The 26,804-nt window shown below is 41.4% G+C and overlaps 1 protein-coding gene across 3 annotated transcripts in view; it reads right to left on the bottom strand.

Moving 5' to 3' along the window:
• Positions 1-26,804, bottom strand: part of ERC2 (ELKS/RAB6-interacting/CAST family member 2) — a 991,464-nt gene that overhangs the window by 220,330 nt on the left and 744,330 nt on the right. For all 3 annotated transcript variants that reach the window (XR_008615821.1, XM_024123747.2, XM_024123746.2), the window contains exon 14: positions 19,561-19,708. Coding sequence is in view for 2 of the 3 variants with exons in the window: in XM_024123747.2 (XP_023979515.1) it covers positions 19,561-19,708 (148 nt within the window). In the remaining variant the exon portion in view is untranslated. The remainder of the gene's footprint in view (positions 1-19,560; positions 19,709-26,804) is intronic.

Below are 26,804 nucleotides of genomic sequence, written 5' to 3'. Positions count from 1 at the left end.
AACATATGTATAACTGATTCACTTTGTTGTAAAGCAGAAACTAACACACCATTGTAAAACAGTTATACTCCAATAAAGATGTTAAAAAAAAAAGAGTGACGTATATTTATATTCATCAGAAGGAAAGTGTATCACAAAATATAGTTGAATGGACGGTGAAGCAGGTGGTAAAACAACATGTTCATATGTGTATGTGTGTATATGGATACACACATACATACTTGCATATGTGAGAAAAGTCCAGAAAGATGAGCACAAAATACTGACGGTTATTGTTAGGTGCTTGAATTTCAGGGAGTTGACTTCCTCCTTTCTTTCCTTCTATATTATTTGAATGTTTAATAAATGACAGGAAATAATAAATGAAAGAATAAAAAATTTTCTGTGTTCCCTATATAAAATCGCTGATATATAAGTTGTTTCTCAGATGAGGGGGGAATGGTATCAAAATAATTTTAGTTTATGGGAAGAGATTCCTGAGACTGACCTTAGGGAACTTGGACTCCTGCTGTCTTCTATTTTGGTGAACTTCAAAAAACAGAACAGGCCACAGCTCCCCTCCTTTCAGCCTGGTCCTTTAAAATTCTGATTACTCTTAACCAATCTCTCTCTAGTCTAACAAACTAGCACAGTAAACTTCCTCCAGGAGAGACAGTGAACAAATCTGGCCCCTATCAAATACTAAAGAATGCATGTCCTTCCCAATTGGAATGAATGTCCTGGCTGTAGTTACGCAATACAGTTGGATGGAAAAGGAAGGGTTCCCAAGTCCCTGTCAGGCTCAGGACCAATGCACTAGTGCCAAATTCAAATCCTCCCCCAACAGCCCTAGGGCCCTCATCTGGATCAAGTCAGTGTACATCTGAGTTTTGCACCATGGGCCAAAGATTGGGAGTATCTCTTTGCTGGGTCTTTTCAAGTTGAGAGAGTTAATAGTAGAGCTCTGAGTTTAGAAAATATCTTATAATAACACGGCATTGCAGTAATGTATAGGCTAAACTCATGCAAAAAATATTTGTCTCATTCCCACACATTGAACTTGATAATTATATAGGAGCTTGGATATTAAGGACCCAGACATAAAGGAGTGGGTTAAAAAGCATAATTACATCTCAGAAATAGCATGTGCCTGAGGACATTTCAGGCCAGGTCCTACTCAATCAACAACAACAAAAAACAGCACCCCAAATCAAACGGTAGGCGCTCTTTCTCTATCTCCGCCCTGCCCCCCTGCCCCCCTGCCCCTTTCTCTCTCTTTCCTCCTTATTTTGGGAAATAAACCATGAAAAGAATCATGCACCATAATGATCATTTAGGAACAAACTTGAGATGGAAACTGGTAGCAAAATAAGGTCCTTAGTTCTGGAATTTTAAGGTTAAAGGCCCAAGGATCTCCTCTCAGGTCCTGAAACTTTATAGGACACTATCTGACATCTGTGCTTCAGAGAAAAGACTGAATGTCCATGTCTCATGGGCTGTTTAATTGAAGGAAGCTATTATTTTATCCTTAATATGGTGGGGGTGAGGATGCATTAATGGAAGAGTCAAATCATTACTGACCAACTACTCTTAAGCATGCAGAAAACAAGACCATGGCCTGGGAGGTGCCCAAGCTTCATCAAATGCAGGGCAAGATCTCATGGGCAGAAATGACCCAGCAATCTAACCTCAGAAGCCATTTTATCATTAATCAAAAATGCTGGTTTCAAACTTGCTTCATGTTGACAGTTTTCATATCTTACTCTCCCTGAAGAATACAGAGTAGTTCCCTATCACCTTGTTTATCAGAAACAGTTCAGCTGCCGGGCAAGGCCATCCTCTCTCTTTCCTACTGAACAAGTGACCTCTTCCCAGCTTCCTCCACAGAAACTCTCCCCAAGGATGCTCTATCTCTAATCCCATGTCCACACCCATTCATCTCTACCCTGGTGCTTCCCTTGTCAGGAGCGACTCCTCCCTACAAAACCAGGTCACAGCCAGGCTCAAATGTACCCTGTTAAGACAATTTCCAGAACTGGAAGTATCCTGGAGAGTAAAGAAAACTAGAAGTAGAGTCAGAAGGCCTGGATTAAATGGTCAAAGTTAAGTCACTTAATAGTTGTTTAACTACCAGCAAGTTACTCAACCTCTCTGATTCTGTGCAAATGGCATCGTCAGCCTAGGCTGCTAGATATCAAGTGAGGTGCTCTAGATAGATACCTGAGTTCATTCGGTGGCTTCTGATTCCTTTTTATAGCCCTAGAATGTCTGGAACAAGGCTCAGATTCTCTTTGTGCTGAGTAAACTCTGTTGATCAACTGTCTCTCTTACCCATTATCATTGTGTGCCCTGTGCTGACAGGCTTATTTCCACTCCCACCCTCACTCTTGTTACATGGTCCTGTATCAGCCCCCAGTTCCACCTCTTCTGGTCACAATTGCAGCCAAAAGCCAGCCCAAACCTTGCCATTCATTTTTACATTTACAGTAGCTGAATTTGCAAGGATATCTATAAAGAGACAGCGAGCATTTGGTGACCCAAGGATTCCCACCTTCAGGGGCGTAAGGGTTGCTGGTCTCCTTTAGTAGCTCAGTGCCTCCCAAATGCTGGTCTGTCAGTCAGATCCATCAGCTTTTAGTGTCCTTCCTCTGAAATTCTGAGGGTGTAGGTCATTGGGCTGGCCCTCCAGTTGGTATTTGGTGAAGGTGAGGAAGAATCTCAAATATCCACGTCAAAAAAGAGCCAGGTTTAGGAACTGCTGCTGCAGTTAATGTAACTATTTTAAACTTTAAGACACACATAAATTCTTTTTGAGAATTATGCCTGAGACAGCCAGAAACATTACAGAGAACCAGAAATTCCTTTTAGTTTCCACTCTAATTTGTGACCTTCCTTCTTTATCTATGAGACTATGGGGCACGGCATTAAGACTTGTAGAAGTTCCAAGCTGGGAATAACTTAGAAAAGGTCCAGTATTTTTCACTATTTGTTCTTGGTATGCTACTACTGAAGAATAATCAGGAAAGAATCCTTTATTCCTCTTTTTCAAGATTTCTCACTTCTTTAGGGATGCCTCTGTGAAGTTTTGGGAAGCTTATATGCCATAAAGATCTTGGCATTGTTGAGTATAAAATCCAGCATGAGCATATTCTGACATTGTCCCTGAATAAGTGTGTGGTTTTTGTTTGGTTTGTTCCAGAAGCTCTTTCTTTGATTTACATTTCAGCAGTGTAAAAGATATGAGAAACACCTTAACTTCCTGGCAAATTTTTAGGAGAATACTGCTTTAAATGCAGAATGAGCCCTCTGCTTTCCCAGAACTTTTCTCTGCATTCTCTGACTTTGGGAACAAAATATAACACTTAAAAAACAAACAAATAAAGGAATCAACAAAAAGCAATAGAATTTAGACCCAAGACTTTACTTCAGAGGGTTCAAGGTAAGGAGAGTAATTGCCTACAAATCAATCAACAGATTGAGCAAAGGAGGGGAAAAGATGTTGTGCTGTTTTCTTGATCTCTATCTGAATTCCCAGAGTTCCACAGAACATTCCAAAAGTAATTTGGCTTTTGTGCACAGTGTACAGGGACTAACATTTTTCAACAGAATTTCATAAGGAGATAGGGTAATTTTGGATCCTGCTCTCAGCAGAAGCTGAAAATTGGGTGCTGCTAAGAGGACAGAAATGGTCTTTTTTACATGACCACTCTTCTGAAAAACCACCCCAGGGGTAGAAAATCGCCTACCCTAACCACACTGAGAATCATGGTGGATTTGCCCAAGAGAATTCCTGCTCATAAAAATCTGCAAAACAGATATGTTAGAACAAACCTGTAATTACAAACAGAGCAAGAATCTCACTTAAATAATTTTGCAGCTATAATACCAACTGATTCAATAACCCCCAAACTTGATCAAACTCATAAAAATTGACAAGATTTGAGTCCCCTCAAGGTGATTACTGAGCATGTTTGAGTGACCACCAAACTATGTGAGATGCTAAAAAAAAGAATAAAGAACAGGACAATAGATTTCAATCCAAGCAATTTAAAATACTCAATGATTTTCAATATGACCCAGCAATCCCACTACTGGGCATATACCCAGAGAAAACCATAATTCAAAAAGACACAGGCACCCCAATGTTCATTGCAGCACTATTTACAATAGCCAGGACATGGAAGCAACCTAGATGTCCACCAACAGATGAATAGATAAAGAAGATGTGGTACATATACACAATGGAATATCACTCAGCCATAAAAAGGAGCAAAATCAGGTCATTTGTAGAGATGTAGATGGACCTAGAGTCTGTCAAACAGAGTGAAGTAAATCAGAAACAGAAAAACAAATATTGTATATTAACACATATATGTGGAACCTATTTGCAGGGCAGGAATAGAGATGCAGATGTAGAGAATGGATGGGTGGGCACAGTGGGGGAAGGGAAGTGTGGAATTAATTGGGAGATTAGGATTGACATATATACACTACCATGTGTAAAACAGATAGCTAGTGGGAACCTGCTGTATAGCACAGGAAGCTCAGCTTGGTGCTCTGTCATGACCTAGATGGGTGGGATGGGGGGTGGGTGGGAAGGAGGTCCAAGAGGGAGGGGATATATGTATACTTATAGCTGATTCACTTCATTGTACAACAGAAACTAACACAGCATTGTAAAGCAATTACACTCCAATTAAAAAAAGAAACTGTTTGGTAGAAAAAAGGGAGAACTTTTATCAAGTATATTTTTTTTTACCAAATTCCAGAAATGGAAGTAAAGTGACAGTAGGTGCCCAAGGTCATGTATATGTGGGTGACCTAGTAAAGGAATATGAAATGCCTGACATCTAGCCAACACCTAGCACCTCCCACTTTGGAGAAAGCAAGAACCAAGAGTGAAGGGATGCTCTGTGAATTCTTGTGGCCGTACTTGTATCCTCATAGATTATTTCCATGCTCAGTGGAGTTATTATTAAACTAAAGCATCACACATCACTCTGAAATTTTCCTCAGAGAGAAATTATAGCTTTCTACTTCCTCAATTCTCTTGGTCTGGGTCAGAACATTAATATTTGTTGGACAGCATGTTTTTAAAGTGGGAAGATATTTCAAAAATCAAATATTCTGGTTTGTTTCAAAGAACATGTTCTCAGCTAAAGTCTGATGCTTTCTTCCTGTGGGGGTGAGCCACAGTTGGCCACAATTCACCAAGGTTTCCACCAGCTAACAATAAAAAATTATGTCCCCTTCTAAAGGAACAAAAGAAAAATTACACTAAAGTTGCATTTCCTTTCCAGTCTCCAAAGACAATCTGAACAACTGGCTCAACATGCCAAATTAAGCCATGAGAATTTATCCATATCTAATAAGGATTAGTAAATGTTACAACATTCAACATGGCCTTAACATAATTTATACTCCATCTTCTAAGGTGCTGGGTTCAGCGTGGTCTTGTTCCAGCCCTGATGGAGGAGGATATGCAGCCTAGTCCTGCAGTGTCCTCTGAGAATCCCAATCATGTGTACAACAAGCAGGAGGGCTCTTCGTGTGATTAAAGAAGGTTTCTTTATACAGAAATAGTACCGTTAGAACCAGAACGTGGTAACTGAGCTTAAAGAACTAACTACCTAGGGAAGACTCAGGTGTCTCTCCCCTCAAGCCCAAGATTATTTTTTTGGAAGCGGAAAACCTAGTGATGGAACCTGCTTTGCGTCTTGCCAAAGCTGGGTGTCCACCTGCAACTTGGAAAACTTTGGAAACATTTCTAAGTTACATATCTGGAGGGAGGAAGATTAAGACTTCTACACTTTGAGCTAGCCAGCTCTGACTGGGTCTGCTCCATTCCATTTCTCATCCATACTTGCCAAAAGTACAAAGAGGCAACTGGGACATTTGCTCATAGTATCTGCTATTAAGATAAATCGGCAACACTTAAGGGTCTTTGGTTCATAAAAAATAATCCCCCAGAGATGGCTCTTCCCCCTCCAAAATATCAGCTTTTTGTTTCCCTGCCTCACCAAGGATTGCATCACTAGAAAGCTCAGGAACACAGAGGCTCTGCCTGGAAGCCCGACCTCATCTCAAGAAGCCTCAGAAGACCCTGGCCTCAGCAGACCTCCCAGAAGCCTGGACAAGCAAGACCAGGGCTGGGAGATCTGGATACTCTTTCCTGGAAGGAAGATGTCTGAACCCACACTGAACTGGGTTCTTTCAAGCCAATGTCTGCACCTTCTGCACTATTTGTTTTTCTTTAAGGATAAATCACGGTCTGGCTCCCAGAAAAGCAGAAGACAGAGGCCTATTTATGAACATTGTCACTCAATTTCTTTCTTCTTTGGTCAAGGGAACAAGTCATGTGGAGTGGGTCTGTGTCAATGGATTGTCACCAGAGACTGTTTGGGACCATCGTTCCTCAAAGCACAGCGCTACCCTGTGGGGAAAAAAAACATAGCCCTGTCTTTGCACCTCAGAACTGAGATCAACATCCTGCACATTTGTGCGGCCCTCAGCGTTTATAAAGACCTTTTCCCAGAGAAGATGCTTCACGATAATGCTTCTCTGTGAGTTAGACAGCAAACAACATACCCATCTCACAGGAAGGTAAGTTCACCTGCTCACCATCATACAACTAATAAGTGAAGATGAGTCGGGATTACACAAGCCAAATGAGCAAAATTCAGAGCCTTCCTTCTTCTCTGTCATCTTTGAAATCGAGAATTCTCAAACATTCCCTGGTGGGAAAGATGGCAACTGTGTTGCAATGGAAAACAAAGCGGTTAACTCTGTTACCCCTAAGGTAGATTCGCTCACTAACTCCGTGACTTGGTTTCTCCATTTGCAAAGTGGAGACAATGATGGTATTACGTCATTGAGTTTTTGTGAGGATTGTAATAAAACAACAAAAGCACAATGCTGTGTCTAGAATATCATTTCTTCAAGAAATAATAGCTGTGTTACTATCTTACTGAATAATATATCTCCCCTACTCAACTCCATCAAGGTAAATACTGTCACTTTCCTGTGCATCCTCAAGTCCTTGGTACAGATCAAGTACTCAATGTACTATATATTTGAATGTGCTGGAATAGTTTCTGACTATGAAAACTGTGAAGAGCTAAGAGGTCTGTTAGTTTAATCCCTTCACCTTACAGATGGGGAAGCTGAGCCTGGGAGAGAGAAGCAAAACGAGCTGCCCAAGGTTCTCAGTGTGTTGGGGGTCAGAGCTGGGCTAAAACTCTGACCCCCAGGTTCATTCCCAGACCTTCTATTACCTCCTATTACCTGCCAGGGCTTTCCTGGCAGCCCATCTGGTGAGATGGGCTCCCTTGTTTTGTTTAAAGATTAAAGATTTAACATCACACTTCCTGGATGGCTGCTGAGTCAGACATCTTAGAGAGTATCTGGCCCCCAAACCCAAGAAGACTGACAGCAGAAACTCTGCCTGACCTTGTGACCCACACACCTGCTTCCTACCCTAGCACCTAAAGGGGCTTTGGCACACCCAAGGTAGCCCAAAGCAGTAGGGTTTCTGGTTGGCTTCTGACCTGTGTTTGTAATTCTAGGAGCGCTGAGCCATGAGAGAGAGGAAATAAACCAGCCTCGAGATGATTGGTTAATCGGAGGTTTCTGGGGCATAAGAACAAGCCTGGACTGACACCTTCTGAGTTGCCACTGTTGTTCAGTCAATCGTCACTGTTTTCTGAAATGGACCACCTCTCTGTCCAATCTGAACTTGTAAACTCCTTGCACAATTCCACTGTGCAAAGATCATCTGAGTAAAGATTTGCTGGCTGTGTCCAATGGGCATTTCCAAATGGCCACATCAGGGCAAAGATAAGAGAATGGGGTTTTGGTTGTGTGCTGATTTTTAAAAAAATTTATCTCATCTAAACACTGGTGCTGTGGGGTTCTGGCTCCCCCACCTTGTCAACTCAGCAACTGCACTTGGGATCTGACCTGAGAAGAACAGATTCCAACTCTCCTGGCTTCAGTTTGTCCCCACTGACAACTCCCTCCCTGCACAATACTCCACATGGCCTACTCCCACCTCCCTGCAAGTCTTTGCTCACCTGTCCCTTTCTCAAGGAGACATCCTGGGATTCCCCTATTCAAAATCACCCCCAGCCACCTCACAGAACATCATCTTCATTTTTCTTCATAGCGTTTATTGTCAATTAACATGCTATATATTTGATGTCTTTATTTTGTTTCTTATTTGTGTCCTCCACTAGAATACAAGTTCTCTCGGGGCAGGGATTTTTGTGTTTTGTTCTCTATGCTAACCCCAATGTCCAGAACAGTATCTGGCATATAGTAGATGCTCAATAAAGATTTGCTGAATGAACTGCCCATTTTGTCCCATGACTACTCCCCTTGGAAGTCATAAAAATCTGCCTCTACCTCTTGCTCTCTAAGTTTACCTACCATTTGTCCTAGAAGAGCGATATTCTTTCTCAAATCTATGAGACTGGCATGTTATTAGAAACAAACTTAACACAAACAGTTGACATTTATGTAAAAATTTTAAAATGTCAACTACTTTGTAGAAGAGAGCTATTGCTTAATTCTCTAAAATCCTTAAAACACCCGTAACTCCAATATTTCAACTTTGGGGCATTAATCTTAAGGAAAATAACAGAAAAAAAAGATTTATGTATTGAAATGTTCACCAAGTGTGATTATAAAAGTGAAAAACTAGAAACGATTGAAATCCCAACGATAGGAGAATGACAAAATTAATTATGGCAGTGATGGAAATCATAGAACTAAGATATATGAGTTTGAAGACTTTTAAGGACATCGGAAAATGCACACAATATCAAACATTTATAAAGCTAAAAAAGCTTTATTATGTAGTATGTCATGTCTTTGTTCAAATATGTATGTACACAATGGAATGTAGGAAAGTATAAATCTTAATGGCAGTTATTTCTGAGTGGCAGGATTATGGGTGATTTTAGTGTTTATTTACATTTTCTAAGTTTCTATAATGAGAATACATTATTTTTACAATAAAACATTTATTTATATGCTTTCAACTATGAAAAGTATCATTTACATAATAAGGATGGTTACAAGATTAAGTCCGTATTACTTAAAAAAAAATTTTACTAGAGTATAGTTGCTTTACAGTGTTGTGTTAGTTTCTACTGTACAGCAAAGTGAATCAGCTATACATACACATATATCACCTCTTTTTTGGATTTCCTTCCCATCTAGGTCACCACAGAGCACTGAGTAGAGTTCCTTGAGCTATACAGTAGGTTCTCATTAGTTATCTATTTTGTACATAGTATCAATAGTGTATATAGTCCTTATTACTTTTTAATATAGTGCTCCATTGAAAAAAAAACAGTAAACATGGGGGATTCTGGAACTTTTACCTCTGCATGTGGCAGAGGATAACAAAAGAAAAGTGGCACTTCCCAAAAAGAATATGGAGTGGAGTAAGAGGAAAGAGAAATGTTAAATTCTGAGTTTGATAATTGTGTTTCTGTAATCAGGAGAGAGGAGGGTGAAAAATCCTTTTCCAGTTAATTACTTGCAAATGCCAAAAAAGAAGAAATTCTGAAGCCAGGAAAGGGTAAACTCAGTCCGTACAACAATGCAGATCAATGACAAAATCAGCATGATTTAAACACAATTATTCAAGGGGTAGCAGGAAGCAAAAAAGGGGCAGGGTAAGGACTTTTCTTTCATTTTGAAATTCAGCATCAGGAAGACACAAGGGCAGGAAGTCGGGTCTTTTTTCAATTCAATTGAAATGATAAGGTGAAGACAACCTGAAAGGACTTTTAATTATATGATGAGAGGAAGGAAAGGAGGGAGAGAGAGAACGAGACCAGGAGGAACCTGTTTTTGAATGTTAAATGAAGAAGAAAGCGGAAAACTAAAGGAAAAAAGGCTTTCAAGCAGATATCTTGAGAACGAAACACAAAGAAAAGCTCCAAGAGGCAAACGTCAACATTTCATGCGGGAAAGCAGAAAATGGCAACACACTTGATCAGGCCCGCAGCCCTTTCTCCCCTTGGCAGTGGGTGACGCCTGGTAATGCAGGAAGAGATAAATCGCCCTCCCCAGCCTGCACATGTGACCCCGGGGTCACGGCAGGAGAGGCTGGGAGTAGTGCTCAGGGTCACAGAATAAAGCCTGCTTTTTATGCTTCTTTTTAGCCCCAGGTCAGGGGGGCTATGACCTAAGAGGTATAGCACCAACTTGGGGACATCTGTTGGGAAGACCATGAAAGAGTTTTGGAATGAGACCCCTTACTAGCCGTGGCATCTTTGCCTAGTTCCTGGACCATAGTTTCCTCATCTCCAAAATGGGATTAATAACAACTGGTTTTCAGAGCTGTTATGAGAATTAAATGAGATAATATATTTAAAATTCCTAGCCCAGTGCCACGTATACAGTAAGAGCTCAAAAACCGTTAACTCCTCCTACTCTAAAATGTGAGTAGGAAAACTATGATGAATAGCAAAAATGCTGCACACATTACACCCACACTTGATTCCTCTTAAAGCAATGTCAGTCTAAGGTCCCCCCAAAATCTACGCAGCATAACTGCTGGATCCCTCCCTCCCCAAAATACAGTGGCTCCATGGAGGGTGACATCTTGGAAACTCTTCCCCATATACACTATCTGAATGCTCTTGGAGGCAGTAATGAACAGGTTAAAGCTGAGGGGATTTCAAACATGTCTAATCCAATAAGAGGCTTGGTAAAACATGCGTTATCACTTAAAGAGTAACTGTTTAAAAATAGAGCGCAGATGTGAAATTTGAATTAAAAAAAAAGAGGAAGACAGCACATGAGAGATCTTCTTGGCATTTGTATACTCTTCTCTGTTTTGGTCACCTTCAGCAAAGCCTGTTATTCTGATGTACTGTGCCAATGGCTAGATACTGCAGGGGGTGCTTCAAATGACTGAAACAAAGCTGGCAAATCACTCTAAAACTTACAAGTCAGACCCGTCTCCCCCTTTATGTATTTCTAAAAGTGGGGGAATGAAGTGGTAAAGTTGGTCTTTTCAAGTTTTTCTACTTAAGAAGGTATACTCCAAAAGCAAAGAGCAAGTTTTTCTAAGAGTAGCAACACTTACACTAGGATCCTTGAAAACTTAAGAAAGTATCATGGTTGGATAGTCATTTGTCACAAAAGATAGGCTACGGATTGTCAATTATAACATCCATAGGAATGCCTATTTCTGCAGGAAGTATTCCCTGCCCCTCTAGCAAGCAAAGACTTTTGCACATTGGTAACACTTCTGCACCAAAAAATAGCAATTTGTTCTGTCATCTGTTTCATGAGCTAATATCTGCCTTATAGGTGGTAGAGATGATAAAAAACCCAAGGCTCAAGGACAAAGTCAGTATCAACATCTCCTTCTATAGCCCAAGAGTGCCCCACACAGCACCACCGAAGGTGGTCCATGAATGTTTAGGGAAGGGAACTAAAATGGTTTAATTAATTAAATAATTTATTTATTTATTAACTGGTTTTTAAAACATGGCTTCCTTCAAATGAGAGACTCAGAAAAGTGGTCCATCAGAGTCCGCCTGATGCTTTGGGAAGGTGCATTTCTAACAGGGATTTGAGAAACATATGGAATCACACAGAAAACACTTTGCCCCCACAATCTTTGAGTGCTAGCTTGTGCTGTAACTGGCAAACCAGATGGATTCCCTGAGTATTGGAATTGAGGCACCAGCTGCCTAGAGTAAGAAATGTCTCCAGGCTAAGAGAGCAGAGTAGTATCCTGGTCAATCACTTGGACGCTAAGAGTATACTGTTTTCAGTAACACCAAGGAGTTCAGGTTTTACCTCTGTGAGGATGCCCTGCCCTTCGCTTGCCGAGGAGTGATCTAAGTATTTCTTTTTTAGAAAAGGTTTCTCTAGAACATACTGTAAAGACCCTTGGCACTGAAGTCAATGATAAATAGAGATGTGGCTAGATTCTACCAGTGGGTCATGAACAGCTTAACCCAAAGTGAGTCTACAGTGAAAACCAATGCATTTGCATTCCAGCAATTTGATCTGGGGCAAGTCTGTGATGCATTACAATGCTGGGATCAAATCAAGCTTTTCTGGCACTCATCCAACCACAACATGAGGCTATGGGAACCCTATTGCACGAAGTTCCTTCACTGCTGTTCCACTGTGCTCACCTCCTAAACCATAAAGGGTAATTAAAAGTCATCTGCACACCATGCAATGGAAGTGTAAATGGGGAGCACAGCCAGATGTGGCCCCAAGTAGAGGGGGAAAGAAATGCCTGGTCAACCATCCCACTCAGGTGCTTCCTGCTTTCCTTGACAGGATGGTTCTACCTCTGCTGAGATCCAATTTTGGCTAGAATCTCATCCTTACAACCAGCTCTCCTGAATACCTCCCAGGGCAGAGTCTGCCTTCTCCCACTCTTGGCCATACCTGTTTGGCTAATTCTTAGAGACAATCCTATGACGGTCTGACACGATAGGGGAGGGGGAGACATACCCAAATCAGTTATACTGTGTAGACCTGGCATAGCCTCCAGAATGTTAACCTGGACATAGGACTTCTCTGCAATCTCTGGGGGAAAACATAGAGAATCAGTGGACTAGTCTCCTGGTTTTAACGCCTTCCTGTTCCCAACTGACCAGTGGGTAACCAAAAGCAAGGCCAGAACTGGTAGGAAGGGGAAAAGAAAACCAAGCACAATTTATCTCTGATCACAAAAGTATTCTAACTGGTTCTGAGAAATAAGCTGGTTCTAATTTTAACTAAACAATAGTGTCTGGCCCTCATTTTAAACAGGCATTTTCATCAAGGATGTACATTTCACTACTTCAGCACACAAGGGAGCATTTGGGAATAAGGCTTAGGGGGTAAGATTTAGTTTTAAGCTTCCTTCAAAACCCTTTAGCAGCAGGAAAATCCAATGATTTCAGAATTAATTATTTTGATGTCAGTCCTTTCTTCAAGGGTGGAGGAAAAGAGTTGCGGGGGGATTGGATCCAAGACACAGAAGAAGGAAAGATGGTAAATTTTAGTAATATTTTTTAGAACTACCATCCCTAGAGAAAGAACAAGAAAACTAAAAAAACAAAACAAAAAAACCCTTAACTAATTCCCAACTGAGTCCCTCTCCCAATATTGCAAAAATCTGGAAGGAAGATTTTTTTAAGAAGAGGTAGAATAAAAGTGTCAGGGGTGTGTGCTTGTGAAGAAATGGAATTGGGAAGAACACAAGAATTGGATAAACTTATATGTCTACTACCAAACTATGATTAATCCTTTATCTTCTTGTAAGCAACAAGTAACATAAAGTTAATTTGTACTGCTCTCTTACCTTTATACAGTGCTCAGCCTAAAATCAACTCAGATGTCAACACCTGAAGAGAGTCATAAAGATTATTTTGTTGTTAAGCATAGTTGGAATTTCTGAACTGATTTCATATCATATTCTCTGGCTCTCTTGATAGGTGTTTAATGGGAGTTTAGGTATTTCTAGGCAAATTAATTTATAAGACGCTCAGACGTTTTCAGGGAAGAAATGGCGGGACTCCCTTTATAACTGCAAGTAATCTCTGCCACATCTGGAAACTCAGTGGCATTTAATTCAAGAAGAACCTCCAAAATTGGAAGGGATCTGAACTAGAATACAGCAAAGAGACTGGAAGGAAAGGTTCAAAATGGACACCATTGCAAATAATTCTAGTATGGTAAAAGTCATCTCTGCAAAGTGTCTTGCAACATGGCAAGAAAGAACATGGCACCAATTTTGTGGTCATGATTCAGCAAGCAGGTCTCCATGTCTTCTACCAACTCCTATAAGTTGGTGGTGGCTTCCTGGAATATTAGGGTCAGAAGAATTATGAGGCTAAGTCTTGTCTAATGTAATGATTGATCAAAGAAGTCTCTTCTTTTAATAAGCTGCCCTGGCAATTCACTCACTCATTTATTTATACAGTCAACGAATATCTGCTGAATGCCTACCACGTGCTAGCAATTGTGTTAGGCCTGGAGACAAATGGTCAGCAGAAAAAAAGTCATGAGGCCACATTCTCAGTCCTCATGGAGTTCATTACCTAGCAGGACAGATAGTTTCTATTCAAGTAATCACCAAAACAAATGCAAAATTGCATCTGTTCCAATGCAATTAAATGATGTACATGTGCTACAAGAGTGCCAAACTGGGGATTTGACCCAGTTGAGAAAGTCCCAGAGGCCTCCCTGAAATAGTGATATCGGACTGAGATTGAATTGAACCAGTAGGTGTTAACTAGGTGAGGAAAAGAGGGAAATGTGTTCCAGGCAAAGGGAATTGCATGTACAAGGCAGAGAGCACGTTGGCTTGAATTTGTCTTTATCCCACCAGCAAGGGAAGCCAGGGAAGATTTTTCAGCAGTGAGAGCCAGAGAGTGATGAGCATTTCATGAGACATCTTTAGAAAAGATCATGCTTCGGCCCACCGAGGTTTGAGAACTTCTGGCCTGGTCTGGACTCTGGCTGCAGTTCTCCAAGGCATAGCTACCACCCTGAGCAGGCCAATGACATGGGGGTGGTCACTACTGTCCACCTGCCTACCTCCTCACAGCAAGGAAAGGGCAGGGTTTGGACTCCAGTGATATGTTACTGAGACTGCCAGAAAGTCAGGGAGGGCATTTTGTCAAAGGGCCCTGTTCCTATTCTATTTGAAAATCTCAGTAGCCATAACAAGCAAATTCTGGCATTAGTTCTCTGGGGCTCCAATGGAGTGCCAGTGCTTTTTATTTTTTTTAAATTTTTATTTATTTTTTTTCAACATCTCTATTGGAGTATAATTGCTTTACAATGGTGTGTTAGTTGCTGCTGTATAACAAAGTGAATCAGCTATACATATACATATATCCCCATATCTCCTCCCTCTTGCATCTCCCTCCCACCCACCAATGCTTTTTAAAAAAATGCAAGCTAAGCACTGGGACTCCTTCAAGGCTGGAGCCAGGGGACTTGGAGAGTAGGCTCAATTAGAGCAACCTTAAAGAGGGCACTCTGAGTGGTACTGTGTATTCTGCTTCCTAACTTTGGATAATTTCTGCTCCAGAATATACCACTCTTAGCAGATCCTGCACAGCCTACCCTAGCCCATTACTGCTGTGATGGTTCACCTCCTTATTCACTCCAGCCTCACTGCCCTCTCTGCTATTCCCAAGCACACCAGCACTCTCTTGCCTTAGGGTTTTGCACGGGCTGTTCCCTCTGCCAGAACATCCTTCCCCTAAATATCCACAGAGCTCACTCTCTCACCTCCTTCAAATTTTGCTCATGGCTTCTTCCCGGTGAGGCCCATCCTGTCTACCCTATTTTACAGTGTCATCAGCCTCTCAGTCCTACCCTGGCCTTCCTGTTGTTGTTATGCTGGTCTATATTTTTCTTTTTTCTACCATATAACTTACTTATTATGTTTATGGCTTATTACCTTTCTCTCTACCCCCTCTAATTTAACAAGTAAGGTCCATGAGGAAGGGATTGTGGATACTGTGTGTAAAATATCTGTTGTGGATGAATCCCCAGCACCTGTCAGAGAGCCTGGCACATGGTAGGTATGCAATATGTTGGGTAGTTGGTTGATTATGAGGACAAAATGAGATAACGTTTGTAAACCTATGTATATATAAAACACTTGGTATAGACCTGGCTTATGGAAGTCATGTAATCATTCACACAATTAATATTTATCGAGTGCCCACTATGTGCTTGGCAAAGTGCAATAGCTATGGGGATTGTTGAATGAGCTACTCGAGTTCAGTCACTGGGAATGATGTGGACAGAGAGACCTGCATGAGATGAGCTCAAAAGGCAGCCTGAAGAGGGTAACATCTCTCATGAGCCCATCTGCCTCAAAATCCTTGCAGAACATTGGGCAGGTGAACACCCAGACCTACGACCTTCCCCTCCCACTAGCCTGGGTGCCTAAAAGAACTCTGCTCTCCCAAATCAGACATGCAGGTGATGACCACTGAGGTCTGGGACTCACCCTCCTGGGGATGTCCTCTCTGATGGACGTCCATGTGGGCTGCATACACAAACCAAACAAACTTAATAAATGTTGGGGGCCTGTTCAGTGCAGGCTGGGAACTAGGGTCTAGAACTCCTAACATGTCTGCTCCCTACTCCCCAAGTGCTTGGGCTTTAGGGATGGGGGGACCAGGAAGGCTTTAGTGCCAACAACTGTCTGCTCTTTCTCCCACAGTTCAACAGTATGTTCTCAACAAGCTGCGACTCCAAGGCATGTGAAAAACAGCAAAGATGAAATTGAAATTAAAATCAAACTATCTCTGAGGGCTGGTGGTGATAAAATCAATTAGTAGTAGCAGTAGTAGTAGTAGTAATAGCAGCTTACACATATATAGCACATTGGTGTGCCAGGCATGTGCAAATCATTTTGTATACATTACACCTCACAAACAACCCTCTGAATTACGTTATTAGCCCAATTTACAGATGAGGAAACTGAGGCTCAGGGAGGTTCAGTATTTTGCTCATGATCACTCAGCTAACAAGTGCTAGAAACAAAATTCAACCTAAGCAGTGCAACTCCAGATGGCATCTGCAAAATCCATTTAAGGTTGTGTGGCAAAAGAATCTGTTTAAGTATCATGGTGTGTCCAGCTATGAAGCCTGAGCAGGGCACCCAACCTCTCTGGACCTCTGGTTCCTCCTCTGTAAGAGCATCAGCCCTTCTGCTTCGGTGGGAGTTGATGAGTTAATGTATGTAAAGCCCTTTGACCCACACCTGGCACATGCTGAGAGCTCAGAAGTATTAGTAGTTGTTGATGGGATCAAACATCCTAAGCTCAAGAGCTCTAGGCAGAACCTACTCTTTGCGAGTGGCTGGAGAACATTCTTAAATGGGTTTTTGGCATCTACTTCAGGTATACAAAGATAAGGGGCCCTCACAATTTCTGGAATACCCATCTGCTTGCAACTCTGAGTTACTTTCTGAACATGGTGGGGTATGTGTGGACGCAGGTGGACTATACAAAACCTGAGCTCTATCACTTACAAGCTGTGTGTATTGGGCTGGTTATTCCACACTCTGAATCTCAGCTATGGCCCCTAAAAGAGGAGGTAATCTTGACACTCACATCACAGGGCTGCTGTGAGGACTGTGAGACAAAATCCCCCAGGGACACTGGATTCACATTCTGGCACAAAGTAAACCCTCAGTAAAAAAGGGCATGCTTTTATAAGCAAATTACTCATTATATTTAGAATCATTATCATTTACAAGGATACATAAATTCACATTCTTTCTTGCTCTGTGGCCAGTAGGGTGTGGGGAAGAATTTCAAACCTAAGTCATGGGAAGAAGCCCATCCTCCTCCTTTGCTGCCTCTTTTTCCACAACAGCCCTTCAGACCCTGCTTTAGCCCAGCCGGGAGACTAACTGTGCATGGCTGGGGTTTCCCAAATGTGCCCCATGATACTCAAAACCAAGCCTGTCGTGAATAATGAAGTCTTTGTACAGTTTCCCAGGAGCAAATTGAAGGGCTACACTCAATCCTTCCTGGAATCCAGGAGTGCATTTTCATGATGCTGAGAAAGAAAAAAAGCAGCCTTAAAAAAAAATTCCTTATTGGGAAGGGTAGAAGGAGATTTGGGGAGGAAAGTATCTAAGAGACAAAAAGAAAAATTTAATCCAATGCGCCTGACAGTAAGGCCCCTGGCATCTTGTCTTTACAGCAGTGCCAGGCTATTTCAGAAGAGCTGTCCCTGTGGGGTGGCCATCAAAACTAGAACCACTGGCAAATACCAAATAATGAAATTGCATTATAAATCAAGATACAGTGCTATCATCTATGGTTCCAGACTTTATGGCCACTCAATACTGGAAATCATCAAAAGAGGTGAAGGTCAAGATGTGATGTAGGTCTTATGCACCCCCATCCCCAATGGTGGGGGAGAGTATCTCCTTAGCAGCTGACTGACCTGAGACCTTTGGATCATGTATGCATCGTAGCTGGACCCGTGGTACTTGGCCGTAATATCTGAGCTGTAGCCAGCATCACAAGTGCATGGTATATTCGAGCTCGGGGGCTGTTTCCTAGGTCTATAAACCTGTGGGAGAAAGCTACAATGGTTAGGTGCAGGAGGGGAGGGCACAGGGCGCACAGGGAAGGAATTAAGAGAAAGCAAAGAAGGAGCCCCGACTTGACTTTCTGTGGCCCAGTGGGTGGAAAAACCCGTGTAGAAGATGCACAGCCCCAAACAAAGAGGTCAGATGTAAGCGGCCCCCGAGCCCTGGGGCCAGCACTAGCAAGGCATGCTGCTCTGCGGAATGACCCCAACGTCTGGCAGTGACTGGGACCTTCCCTCTGCAGGAGAGGGCACCCAGGCGTGGCGGCGCTTGCTCTCGTGCTCTCTCTCTTTCTCTCTCTCTCTCTCTCTCACAGCAAGGCAGCCCCATGAGAATAAGACTCTGGTTCAGGGCCAAAGGATGGCTCTTCCTTCCTGAGGTGGGAAAAAGTTGTCCCAGTTGTGAGGGGAGAGAGCTTTTCCTTTCGGGCTTCCTTTCCATTTACCTTGCACACTGTGCTCAGCCCAGATCTCCCCAGCAGGCAGACAGCCAGTCCTGGGGGCTGAAATCAATATGGACACACTCCACATGGTACCATGTGGCATTCACAGGTGGCCCTAGCTAAGATGTGGCAGCCACCTTGTGAGACCACAGACCACTGAGCCATTATCTGCTGAGTGGGTTTCATAATGAAGCTAGAATCCAACTGAATATCTTTAACTATTGATTCCAAAAGCCCTCAAGTTAGATATGGAGGAGAAATAATGCCTGAAGATTTCAGGGATGACTTTGCAATATGCTTCAGGTATATATATTTCCATTTAAGTCACTACTAGAAAACCCTCCAGAAAGCAAAGAACTTTCTGCACAAGTTAGGATTTTGTCTCTTCTTCCTTTTCCCTCAGAAGAAGTATAGTGGCCTAGAGAGGAGGGAAAAACAGGTTAATGGGGTAAACAGGTAATAGAAAAATATTTGACTAAATAATGGCTGAGGAGGTCTCCAAGCATAGTTGGGCAGTCTCCAAGCATAGGGGGTAGGAAAGGGTCGTTGGCTGGAAAGTCCTGGGAAATAGGTGAAGAATCAAAGTTGGAAGAATGGTGAGAAAGAAATCGAAAGAACTGGATGACGGGCGTTATTATTGGGCCCAGAAAGTGAGCAAGACAGAAGGTAACAAGTCCAATGGGAAAGAAGGTGCCCAGAATTTAATTAGTACTTTCTAGGATTTAGTCAGAAGTCACAGAAAGTCCACTGGAAGGAAGAGAGCTGAGAGCTATTTCTGGGGAGATGATGCTAACACAAAAGAAAGGAAAACAGCACTGGTTGCAAACCACACAAGCCCAGGCACATGCACAAAAACACAGAAAAGCAATAAAATGTTGTTCCAGCGACAATTTGGGCCATTTCACTCCTTCCTACCTGGTTTTAGCTGCATGAACCTGCAGGATGGATGGCAAAATGAAGAGTAGCTAAACCCAGAGAAAGCACCCAAAACCCCAAACCCAGCAAAACACACCATTCGTGCAAAAGGCCCCACCTGCTGCTTTAACTGATGCACAAGTCGATCTTTTTCCCGCTTGAGGGCCATCACTTCTTCCTGTGTCTTTTTCTTTTTGGAGGCAGACAGTTCCAGCAAGGCAATGTTTGCATCTTTTTCACTGATTGCCGCAAGCAGTGCTTCCTGTCTGGTAAAATAAAGATTATTGTGATGATTTTTATAAAGTGAAAAAAAATCAGCATTTATAGTTGAAATGAGCCAGAGGACCAAATGAGGGGAGGACCTATGGATAGTGTTTAAGAAAAACTACCTACTTGACTCTCAGAATGTACAAAGTAGTTTGGGTCAGAATCCCTGAGACCAACACACTGTGTCCTCTGAAACATGCATCTTTTGATGGTTTCACAGACACAGCTGCATATGAGAAATGAAGGGAGTCAATCTGCCCATTCCTTTCTAAGACATCTACCCATTTATCCATCCAGTCATTCAACCATTCATCCATCCGTCAATCCTTCCATCCATCCAGCCAGCCAGCCACCTGCCAGGTAAGGTTCTAGGTACCCCAAGACGACTCGACAAAATTGGGCAGCAACTTCAATATCAAGTATTATTTTTATCATGCAAGGTTTTCTTTGGAAGAAAGGCATGCAGAGATATTTACTAGGGTCTCCTTTCAATTTTCAACAAAATTAGTAACGCTCCCATGGCATTCCACCAAAAACCACTCTCATTTCTCAGTCTTCCTTATCTCAGTAATTACTGCACCATCCACTAAGTAGCCCAGGCCTCCTAATTAGAAGTCATCCTTCATTCCCTTCCTATAAACTTCTCCCAACCACCAGTAACCATTGGTGTAGCTCTGGTAACCACTTGCCGCCCTGGTACAGAGACCAAAGTAGTCTTTAAAAACAATATAAATCCAGATTCCACCATTCTGTTGCATGAAAAGTCCATTCCATCACCCATTAAACTTCAAATTCAGACCCTTTACTGACGCCTGCAACTCGTTACACCAACTGGCCCTGAGCACCTCCCTGAGGCCATCTTGTTCCTTTCCTCCCTCCTCAGTCACTAGCCTCTAGCACATTTTGTTCCTGATCTCTTTTCTAGTCCCTGAAAACGTTACACTTGTTCTCACCTCATAAGCTTTGCCTCTGCCATTCCCTCTGACTGGAATGCCTTTGCCACAAATGGCACCCTTCATGTTTCACCTCAGAAAAGCCCTCTCTAGCCACTATCCCTAGCAGTGTCTTCCCAGCTTCCACCTTGTACCCAAGCCACTGGTCTGTCACGTTACACTGGTTTTTCATGGAACTCTTTACTATTTGAAAGGATCTTAAGATACTTATTGTTCGTTTGTTTTCTAGACTTGACACTCCATGAATTGGAACCTCATTTGTCTTGGGCACCACCAATTCTCCAACTTCTAGAAGAGCATTAAGCATAAAGCAGATGTCAAAAATGTTTCTTCAAACCTAGGGGCAAGATGGGAATAAAGATGCAGACCTACTAGAGCATGGACTTGAGGATACGGGGAGGGGGAAGGGTAAGCTGGGACGAAGTGAGAGAGTGGCATGGACGTATATACACTACCAAACGTAGGGTGGATAGCTGGCGGGAAGCAGCCGCATAGCGAAGGGAGATCAGCTCGGTGCTTTGTGACCACCTAGAGGGGTGGGATAGGGAGGGTGGGAGGGAGGGAGATGCAAGAGGGAAGAGATATGGGAACATATGTATATGTATAACTGATTCACTTTGTTGTAAAGCAGAAACTAACACACCATTGTAAAGCAATTATACTCCAATAAAGACGTTAAAAAAAAGTTTCTTCAAGAAATAAGTAAGTTCCCTTTATACTTTCTAAAAACTGTGGAAGACACCACTGGATAACTCTTCCTCTCACTTAAAAAAATTACAATGCTTTGACTGCTGCTTAATCACTGATCATTGCTCGCTCAGAAAAGTATTACAGTTTCTTGCTCCCATTTTACAGTGCAATTTTCTGTCAACATCTGTCACAAATTTTAACCTGGAATTTTCTGAGACCATTATTGACTAAGAAATGGCTCTCCTGCTATGTTTCATTTAGTCCTCCTTTCCTCTGAGGAGGACTTGTCTCAACCATTTGTGTCACTTCAGTAATATTCTAGATAATTTAGAAGACCCTAGAGACCCAGGAAAGCCTCCATATTGGGTACTTTCTTGCACACAAGTCCTGGGACTAAAACCTGGTCATGATGCTGTTTTGCCTTTCTTTAATCCCCATCACCAGACCAGGCCTTCTCCAGATGTTCGGAAAAGATGGTCATTATTTGGATCTCAGATTTTTTTCCCTTTCCACCATAGGGATTTGTATGGACTTTTCTGGGCCCTGCTCATGCCAGGCAGTAGGAGCTTCTGTCTGAGGATCAGTCAGATGTGATCAGCAGAAATGTCAGGAAATATCTCCACTTTGCAGAAGAAAACCAGTGCAGGCTGGACTACAAATAACAGCATTAATATTCAGCTTCACAGAGCCTGTCTTCCTCCGGATAACATCTTGAGACAACAGACATGTTGGCCATTCATAGCCACTGCATACTTATACATAAGGCCAAGGTGAAGAGGCTGCATGGACTTCAAATCAGGGAGAACCCAATTGCTATCTACTCCAACTTAACTACAACACACCCAAAGTGATTGCATTATTTTTTGCCACTCTGCCCCAATTAGAAATTTCCAAGACTTTAAAATGGAAACAACCTAAAAGATCATTATTTGGAAAACTGGAAGTTGATAGTACATTTTGCTATGTCCCAACAATTCACTCTTCACAGCTATATGCAGCCATTTTAAATGCTGATGAAAAAAAAGTAATGATATATGAAAAGATTTATGTTTGTTGAGAGACTCCATGAGTCTCATATTCCTGCACATTTTATGAGCAAAGGTATTATCTTCTATTCTCACAGTTTTCCAAGGGTGTTTGTAGAGTGAATAGCCTTGGGAGATAGATGTAGTGTCTCCCTTAGGATCAAAGGGTAAACATGCTTACTGCCATGTACAATAGTGTCTCCTTCCAGAGCAAAAGGCAGACATGTTATTGCCCATTATAAAAAAGTCAAGTTCCCTAAGCTCAGGGTTGCTCTCCTTTAATGAAACCCATTGCATATACAGCTATTCACCTGGCCCACCTGCCTTGCCTCCATGAGACTTGGGGAAAGGGGTATGGACATAAACATGCTGATGCTATTCTCTGCACCTTGTGCAATAAAGCCATTGCCTCTGACCCAAAAGTCTCTGGTCTTCTGCCTGCGTCCATGAAACTGAGGCAGGCTAGCCTGTTAGCAATGCCAATAGGGAAAATCTCAGACCCTTCACAGTTTTTGACTTGCAAATGTACACACAATAATATCCCCCAAACACAAAACCATATGCATAGGAAAATAAAATGAGAGGGAAATACACTAAAATGTTAAGAGTCATTATCTAATGGTGGTGGAATGGATAGGCTAGTTTTTACTCTTTTTCTCCTTATACCTTTCTGTGTTATCCTTCCCTCACACAAAATATCATAAGAGTAAACATTAAAAAATTGTAAATGAAGCTTTTCAGTCACCAAATAAACTGCAGGTACATGCTTCAAATACTTGGCATACCTGAAATTTCCTCATTTTCCCATCAAGGTATGTATGTTCTCTCTGTCCTTCTCATTCTTTACACACAAGTAGGTGCACACACACATTTTCACATACATACACATCTGGTACAATCCACATCATCTCCCACTTGGACAATTACAATAATCTCCTAACTAGGCTCCCTATGTCCACTTTTATATCCCTATGTTCCATGACCCTTTTAAACCCATTTTCCTCTTCCAGGTCAAAATTCAGAATGAGATAGCTTTAGTAACTGTTAAACGTCATCATCAACCTAAAGAATGACCCTTCTAAATTCCTTTTCTCCTACAATTCTATAACTAGGGCTCTTCATGTATTTAACATGCATTGCTCCTCTTATAATACCATCAAAAGAACCAATAAATTAATTTATAATTCCCAGTTTTCTCTTGATCAAAGAAAAACATATTAATTCCTAATTCTCTATAGATATTGTCACTAAATATAGCCCCAAATCTAGTTATTCTTAATTATTGAACCTCAAATATATCTAAAATCATTTTTATAAAAGTGTATTTAAAACCACTCCTCAATACTCATATACATACAAAATAACAATTTTGTTCTTTGTAACCTTTTCCTTATTGATTGCTTGTTTTTTTGTTTGTTTGCTTTTGGCCAACGAATCTCTTTTACAAGTACTGGTATTATATAATGATAGAACTCTGAATAAAATTAGTGTAACAAGGATTAAACATATTTGGAAACCCTCATTTAAATACTGGTCTTAAACTAATGATAACTTCTTTTAAAATACCTTGATTGAAATCTACATTCCAGTAATTCCAGTCTATTTAAATCAAAGAGTAATTGGCAGAAGATTTTTTTTAAGTATATAAAACTAGAGAAATATGAACATTTCACACTTTAGGATATCTGGAGAGATGTTCTGAATATGTTAAGGTTATATCTAGCCATTACCTATTTGTACAGGGATGCCAGGCAAAGCAAATCCTTAATTCTGGGCTGACAGAGCCATGACATTTGTGGTTTTTTTTAAGCAAAAATCTTTACAAAATGAGTTTAAAATAACTTTTTATTAATCTGATACTTTTTAACAAATAGTTTAAATCATTATGAGCTAATTCTGCACGGTTATGGATTTTCATTAACCTTACTTCGAAAGTCAGGAGTTTTTTTTTTGAGGGTGAGGGATACTAAGCATAAGTTTTTTCTAAGAATAAGTTCATTTGCTAGCCCTATATTAGCTTCTAAACTTTTACAATTTCCATAAATCAATGCGCTGATATGTCTTAAAGCACTAATAACAAATAATTCACTGTTTTTAGAAAATAGCAGACATTGAAATAAACTAGGAAGCTTAAATGTTTCTGGGTGTTTTTTTTTGACTCAGCCTTTCAAACCTGAGAAAACTGAAGTATTTGCAGCCCTGTAAAGCCTCCTTTACATCTACATCTTTTTTAAAAAGGCTCAAATATAAAGAGTATATACACTTGGCTATAAATCGGAAACACAAAGAAAAATCCTCATTAATTTCTTCATCAAGTAAGCCACCTTTTAGATTCAAGGCCAGATTTACATTGCTTCAGAAATTGTCACTGTCCCATCAACCTGAAGAAAGTTTCTATAAGCCTGAAGTCACTTTCAGCACTTAATCTGTCCATTTTGCTTATTCACAGACAACATAAAAAGGAACATATATACTCATCTTTAAATAGTTAGTGGGGTTAAGTATATGCCAAAAGCTTGCAGAATTATCTTTAGAACACTGCAATGCTGCAGTATACAATTACTAAGGTAATCTGTCTATGCCCCAAAACGTAACTTAAAATATGAAAAGGAAGCCCAAATATGCTAGAAAGGAAGATAAGATAATGCAAAGAGAAATAAATCTATAAGAGTCTGCTGAATGCCAAGCTAAGAAAGTGGACCATAGACAGCATTTTATCAAAGTGCAGCCTAAACAAATGTCAAGGGGAATAATTTCTTTAACAAATATGGGCAACAATGGAGGAAAAAAGGGGGGGATTCTGTGCCCTTGCATGCATTTAGTCAGGGTTAACAATGGATAAAAATATGTGCAAGAACACATTTAATAACCCTAAGCTGTCATTCAGTTTGTAGGAGGTAGTCAAGATACAGCTAATAAAACACCAAAAAAATGGTTTTAGCCACCCTGAAAAAAAATCCTCAAGGGAATAAAACAAAACAGGACTGAAGGGCATCTCCTGCCAAGATAAATGCCTTCTTTCGAGAGTTGCCTGTGGCTAGCCTTCACAAAGAGAGTTCCAGAATCCTCTGATGGTAATACATCCCTACGTCACTTATCACAGTCAATTTAAAAGGGAGCTTTATAAACATTTCTATTTCACTCCCTGTTGCTGTCGTTCTATTAATGATGACTTGGGCTCTAAGAGAGGGTCTAAAATTAATTTTAGGAGTTGTAAATGAGGCAGGCCAATTAGGAACTGTCATAAATTAGACTGGGGGAGAAGCATTAACACAGTTTTTCCTGTGGGCTCTTGCTTTAGTTAGCTGACCCATCTTTAGGAACACATTCAATTACAAAAGCAGATGCTTAAAAAAGGCATTCCATTAAGAAATGTTTGGATAATTTCAAGGGAAAACCTATATTATGTATGGTGCTCAGCCCACAGTCATGTTCTAATCATAATGCGGGGGAAAAAATTCCGCTCAATCAACTTTTCCCAGTTAATTACTGTTTTCTTTCCCTCATGACCCTGAATCTTCAACCGTAAGTTCAGTAGGAGGTGACTTAAGACAGACGGTGACGAAAGACCCTGTTCAAAACAGCCTCTCTCTTACCCCTGGCATGAGGGTGGGTGAGGTTTGCTATGATCAACCCTGGAGATAGATGCTCATTTGCCTAAATTTTAAAAGCTGTATTTTCAAACGGCATCTTGAGAAAGAAAAGCCTTTTGATATCAATTAATATCAACACTACCCACCAACAGAATGATGTATTGTGTATACAGAAGGCCCATGCAGAAAGTGAAGCAGCTTGCATGAGGTGGGCCCACAGGGTGAGATATATTTGAACAATGTGAGTTTCAGCAAGGACAAAGAACAGACCAGATTTGTAAAGGCCAGGCTTTGGCAGCCCAGACTCCTTAATGTGGTTTGCTCTCTGTCGCCCACCTAAAACTGACCTCAAGAAATCGTTTACTCCAATTACAGAGAATTTTGTCTTTGAAACTTAATAGCACACGACTTAAGGGACCACGAGTCTTGTGGAAGTTCTTTGCTCAGTGCACCGCCTTCTACCCCACTACTCTCTCAGGGCACGACCCAGGGAGGCAGCTGGCTCATCCTTGAGCTTCTCCAAGTGCAACCAGTCCAGGAAGCTCTAAAGAGCCAACATCATATGCTTCAGGATACAAAGATGTCGGCACCTCTTGGCATCCTGCTACAAAGGGGTATTGGTGAGTCTGAGGCCAGCTGATTTTCCCGTGTGGAAAAGGCCTGAGGCCGAAGGAGGCTGAGTGCCAGGAAGAGGTTCCTCCCTCATCCTAAATCGCTTCCTCCATTCCCAGCCCTTTGGAGATTGATAAAAAGGCAATAAGGGATGGGAGGGACCTCTGTCCAGGTCCTGGTAAGGACATGTGTGAAGTATTATTGACTACTGTGTGCCTGATC

This window comes from Physeter macrocephalus, chromosome 18 (genome assembly GCF_002837175.3).
Source record: "Physeter macrocephalus isolate SW-GA chromosome 18, ASM283717v5, whole genome shotgun sequence".
NCBI lineage: Eukaryota > Metazoa > Chordata > Mammalia > Artiodactyla > Physeteridae > Physeter > Physeter macrocephalus.
This window is presented reverse-complemented; position numbering and strand designations above follow the sequence as displayed.